General features: G+C 63.0%; 1 protein-coding gene across 1 annotated transcript in view; it reads right to left on the bottom strand.

The window, feature by feature from the left end:
• The window catches only part of SHANK1 (SH3 and multiple ankyrin repeat domains 1), a 38414-nt gene that overhangs the window by 22627 nt on the left and 9919 nt on the right, over positions 1-5868 (bottom strand). Inside the window, exons 11-15 of the mRNA XM_015591555.2 lie at positions 5636-5829; positions 2349-2462; positions 2140-2215; positions 1670-1696; positions 1501-1589 (exon numbers count right to left, since the gene is read on the bottom strand). Of these exons, the coding sequence (XP_015447041.1) occupies positions 1501-1589; positions 1670-1696; positions 2140-2215; positions 2349-2462; positions 5636-5829 (500 nt within the window). The remainder of the gene's footprint in view (positions 1-1500; positions 1590-1669; positions 1697-2139; positions 2216-2348; positions 2463-5635; positions 5830-5868) is intronic.

Genomic DNA, 5868 nt, shown 5'->3' with positions numbered 1-5868 from the left:
GGAGGAGAAGGGGGAGGCACTTCCGGTCTGGGCCCCCCTCTTAACCCCCCTCCCCCCTTCAGAACCCTCCCGCGCAGGTGCAGAGCGAGCCAGAGCGGGGAGAGGGACGCGCACCGCTACACAAGACGCCTCGCCACCGCGTGCAGGGACGCGCGGACCCAGCCCCACTTCCCGGGCAGGGGCCCCACGGTGAGAGAGGCCCCAGGAGGGGACACACAGCCCACCACTGCAGACCAACATACGACGCACCCCAACACGCAGTCTGGAAGGGCCGAAAAGGGAAGGCCAGGACGTTGGGACTGGGCCCCAAAGCAGTGAGAGACACCCCTCCCCCCAAAGAAGCCCAGGCGGAGTGGCGTCCACACACCACAGCTCACACGAGACTCCCGGGAGAGGATGGGGCGAGCTGCACAGGTCAGGAGGGGCTACACGGGGCAGGACCGCTCAGCTCCAGCACAGATGCACAGCACGGGATGGGACAGGCCACCACGGAAGGGGACAGAGTGAGCAGGGGGCAGGCAGGAGCACAGGCTCCAACACACCGCACACACAGCGGCACATGCCCGCCACGCACAGGGAGGGGAGGGAATGCACTCAACAGAACAGCCAGGGGGGGAAGGAAGAAGCCGAGGGTGAGCGGGACCACCTCATCCAGCTGGCAGAGCAAGTGACCCCCAGACCAGGGCCCAGGGGAGGCCCAGAGAGACACCGACAGACAAGAAACAGAGGCTGACGGAGAGACTCAGTGCGGTGGGGGGGGGACCTCGATACTCACCCGGGGCCCAGAGCCGGAGACGTGCCAGGCGAACACGCACACCGGTCAAGCGCCTCGGACATTCGGGGCGCAGGGTGGCGGCCCAGCCCCGCCCTCTCTCCCCACACTGGCATTTCTCTTCCTCCCCACCCTCAAACCGTCCCCACTGGCCAGGACACAGACACATAGGTTTGGACACATTTAATGGAAGGATGCTACGGACGAGGGGACCCTTCTCTGATGGAGGGAGCAGGGGGGGCGGGTGTCATCTTGGACGCCCGATTACGACCATCCCTCCACCTCGGCCTTGCCCGTCTGGGAGCCCAAGCCCTGGAGTGCTCCCCTCTGGTGCTTCCCCTCCCCCAATACCCCAGGATCCTGAATTCCAGATCAATCAGACAGATGCAAATTCATGCACACGTTCCTATGTGCTAATAATGTGCACGCACGGCCAACATGCATGAAGAGAGACAGACGTGTGCAGAGGCCCCCCCCGCCCCCGTCCACACGCAGTAAGAGGCACATTGCCATCTCTAGAAACACTTGTCCTCATTCTCAGACATACGGATCCAGGAAAACACAGATGTGCAGAGCCACCATCGTGCAGCCGTAAATGACAGCCACAGACGCACCCATGTCTACAGAGCAGGACTGACCCCGTCTCCGTCACAGGCGTATGCCCGGGGCATCCAGGGGCAGGGGCCTCCGGCCACACATGCACACGGACACAGGTCATGTGCACCTACAGAGCCTCACAGAAGACACGAACACACTCGGGGCGATCCTCCGAGGGTGCGCGCCCGTGTAAGACGTCCACTCGTGGAAAGCTTCAGTCCTGCTCGTGCACAAGCACCCATCCACACACCTCCAGGCACCCCTCCCTTCCCATTCCCGACCCGTCCCCTCCCTTCTCACCTCCCTGGGCCAATCCCATCCATCAAGCTTCAGAAGCAAGTCAGCCAGCAGCCAGGGAGGGGAAAGGCGTCAGTGGGCCCATCTCCCCATCCCCACCCCACCCCGCCCGGCCGGCTCTGTCCACGCCCCGTGCAAGGCATGGGATGCATTTGCTTCCACTGCACGTGACTGCACAGAGACGGGGCACAGGAAGTGGGGGCGGGGGGCAGCCAGCCACATGTGAGCTCCCCGGGGTCCCAAATGACTGCCTCGCCCCCCACCCGCCACCACTGGTTTTTGACTGCCCCAGAGCTGGCTGGTCTAGTGGCTGCCAAGGCAGGTTTGGGACTGGGCTGTGTGGTCTGAAGCGAACTCTGCTTTCCCCGCCCCTGGACCAAACTTTACAGAGGAGGTAGACGCTGGACAGGGAGCTGAGAGGTGGTGGGGTGCGAAAGGAGGTGGAGGGCGCTCCAGAGTGTCAGGACAGTTACCTTGGGGCATCGAAGCTGTCGTAGGAGCCCACGGTGTAGTGCCGGAAGAGCCTCTTTGCCTTGTCACTGCGGCTTTCTGCAGGGGGACAAGGGGTGACCTTGGACCCTCCTCACTCTGGAAACCACGAGCCCGCCCCCATCGGGAGGGGGAGAGGAGGGGACAAGGGTACCCTAGGGTGCATCTGGGACAGCCAGGGGCCCCCCATCACCTTGCTTTCCCTCCTGCGAACGGTTCGCCACCTCTTCCAGGCAGTCCGAGGGGAACCAGCCGACGCGACCTTTGACCTGGCCTTCCCAGAAGCCGCCTTCCCCGATGCTAAGCACTAGGCAAGGGAGCAGGGACACAAACGTCTCAGCACACCGGATGCACCGCCTGTCCCCGATTCCCAAGGCTGTCCTGACTACCGAGCGTCCCAGGAAGCGGCGAAGGGGCGCGGGGGACAAGCAAACCATGTCCCCTTTTGCAGGCCAGCTTTCCGGATCCAGTGGGATCGTCGAGGGGCCCTGGGGGCAAAAGGGCCAAGTCCTGTGACGCAGTCCTCACAGGCTAGGGACGTGTCCACACCTGGCTCTCGTCTCTCCTGGTCACTGGTTACGGCTCAGTTGTTCTGTCGTTTCCCTGAACCCCCCACCCAGGCAGCCCCTCCCCAGCCCCGCTATCTCCAGAAGTCTCCTTGACCCTTAATCGTCTGTCTGTCTGTCGTTTGCTCCCAGACCCCTCCCTCCCGTCCCTCTCGTCCCTTCCCCTGGCTCTGGAAGGGAGAAGAGAGGACAATCGCCTCTTCCCTTCTCTCCGCCACCAGTGGCCGGAAGCCCAGCCTTGCTGGCCGCACCCTACTAAGAGCCCGCGGGGTGCCCGGCGCTGCCGTGCTGGGCACCGACTGGGACGGCAAGGACAGCCAACGCTCCCCTTGGGCCAGAACCCTCCGCCGGGCGTGCTTCCGTTGTGCCCACTTGACGGAGGGGGAAACTGAGGTTTGGAGAGATGAGGTCATTTGCCCAAGGCTCTACGGCTTAGAATTGGCCCAGCCTGGGTGTGAACACAGCTCTGCCTGTTCCCAGAGCGAAGGCTTTTCAGCCCCTAACGTTTGCTCCCGCTCCGTCCACACGTCTGGTTCAGCGGTCCTCCGTCTCTCCAATATTTTCATGGCTCACACCCACCCTGACAGGGAACCGAGTTCCCAGCTGACCCGTGAAGAAGCTTAAAGCTATGGCACAGAGGCCCCTTGCCCGCAGACGGCGCGAGGCACGCTAGGGTTTGGGTCGGAGCCACCTGATGCTTGTCTCTGCGCAAAGCACCTGCCTCGAGAAAATCTGGGAAATAGAATCGAGGAAATGCTCAAGGTCATGCAAGAGCAGGAGATGGGGGTGACCAGGGGTCTGGGCGCTCGGCTGGCTGTGCCATGCCTGGCTGGGGGGTCTCGGAACCACGCGGTCCTTCGTTCACGGGACAAGTGTTTATTTAGTGGCGGTCGTGAGTCAGGCATCAGGCCAGACACAGAGCAGACAACTTGAGCACAACCAGCGTGGTTCCTGCCCTCATCAGCTTCCACGCTGGAGCCCGTGACAGGCGGAACTCTACAAGCGACATTGTGACCGGAAACTGAGGTCGGCGTTTGAGGGGAGAGACGGGGTGTCCGGAGAGAGGTCAGGTGGGAGCATATGAATTGGATGGCAGAGGGGGTGTAACATTCAGGCTGAGACCTGAGGGATCCTGGGAGTCGAGGAGGCAGAGAGAGAGAGGACAGGTGGTCCAGGCAGAAGGAATCGCATAGGCAAAGAGCTCAGTGTGGAAAGGGGCTCGGGGCGTTGGAGCACTGGGGGGGAAGGACGGGGTCCCTGGAACCCTGTGCGTGAAGGAAACGGTGGCTTCAGATGAGCTTGGGCTGGCAGTGGGAGGTGGGGTGGGGCAGTGGAGGGCCTTCCAGGCCCGGCGGAGGCTCTGGGCCCGGATTCTGAGAGCAGAGGGAGCCACTGCCTTATTGGGATGTGGTGAAACTTGGTGACATCGTGGATGTAGGCGTGCTTTGAGGCAATTAAGTGCCTTTTAATGAAAGGGAAGGATGTAAAAACAGGGCAGTGTGTCCTCTCCCTGCATGGAAGTGTTGGGCTTGAAGTTCAGAAAGAATTTGGAAGATACTGCCCACGGCCCTCTGCCTGCCCAGAAGGTCCCGCATCCCTGGCCTGCTTCCCTCTTTGCTCGCCCTCTGAAGCACAGACCAATCCCCCCCACATTCTCTCTCTCTCTCTCCCGTCCTCCCTCTCCCTCCTCCATACCCCCCGCATGCTGCCCCTAGAGGCGCTGCCCTGGCCCCCACCACTGGCGCCTGCATTTGATCATTCATTCAGTTGATTCATTCGTTCGTTCGTTCGTTCATTCATCCGTCCACTCAGCAGATGTGTGCCGAGGCCTCCCGCGTGCTGCGTCATTAAACGGGGCCCCGGCGCCCCAGAGACCGGCGCCGTGTAACGTAACCTCGCCTTCGAAAACTCAGGCTCTGGGAAGACAGACTACGAAGTAGATGCGATCACACAATCCAGCTGATTCTCTGACTCCTGCTCCATTCACACCCTGTCTCCCAGGGGAGGCCACTCCCAGCTCCCCTGGGCAGCCAGGGTGTCCCTCCTCCAGCTGCCCGTAGCGGGGGGCCATTTACGATAACGATGCCGCGCTTACTGTGTGCGAAGCCCTGTTCTCAGCACTTCGCCTGAGCTGATTCCTTTAAATCCTCACAGGGGCACGTTCCCTCATAGATGAGGACACTGAGGCCCAGAGATGTCACTTGCCTGAGGCCACCCCGCTAGGAGCGGGGTGAAGCCAGGATCTGAACCTAAGCGGCCTGGTTCTCCAGCACCACACTCGCTCAGCCTCTGTGCACCTCCAGTCCGGGAAGGAATCGCTGGCCCGCCCCGGGCTGACTACTGCGTCTGGGGCGTACTGCCTGTCTCCAAACCACTGTGCTGTCCAGGAACGCGCGTCGCCAGCCCCATGGGGCTTGCACGTGGGGGCTGCTGGCGCTGTGCATGTTTTCCGGACGAAGACAGGAAAATCGAAGAGAGGCGAACCCCTATGACGGCAGCCCCGTTTAGGGGACCCTTGGCTTTGTACACCTGCCATCTCGTCAGAACCCCATAAAGTAGGCACCGCCCCGTCTGTGAAGCCGAGGTGGCTTGGCCTCACGCTCACACCGGTGAGAAAGACGGCTGGGGTGGACTGGGCACCCAGGGTAGGTCGCTGGCCCTGCCTGAGGCCCCGAGCCGCCGACCCAGGGCTGGGCTCATCTGAGACCACCCAGCAAGCGCTCCGGTTGGGCCGGGCCTGGCGTCAGGGTCCCAGATGCTGCCTCCTCCTAGTGACACCTTGGGCTCCTCCAGGCAGGAGGGGGCAGCTCAGGGCTCTCTGAGGCCTCCAGTGTGCCTGGGACACACCGAGACTGTGTGTGCTGCCCGGCCCTCCCCGGTCGCGGGCCCTCCTGCCCACGGCCTGCCCCCTCACCTTTGATCTTCTCCCCCTTGCTCAGGGAGATCTCCCCCTCGGCCTGGGCCTGGTAGGACTTCACCGCCATGAAGGAGCGTCCGGGCACCGCGGAGTAGAGCTTCCGGCGCCTCCCACGGCTGCCCAGGGAGCCGCCGGGCCCCGCTGAGCCGCCGGTGCCCCCGGTGGGCCCTTCCCGCGGCGTCCCCCTGGAGCTGGGGACACAGAGGGTGTGAGAGGCGGGGGACAGCGAG

The sequence above is a fragment of the Pteropus alecto genome, unplaced genomic scaffold (assembly GCF_000325575.1).
Source record: "Pteropus alecto unplaced genomic scaffold, ASM32557v1 scaffold41, whole genome shotgun sequence".
Classification (NCBI taxonomy): Eukaryota; Metazoa; Chordata; class Mammalia; order Chiroptera; family Pteropodidae; genus Pteropus; species Pteropus alecto.
This window is presented reverse-complemented; position numbering and strand designations above follow the sequence as displayed.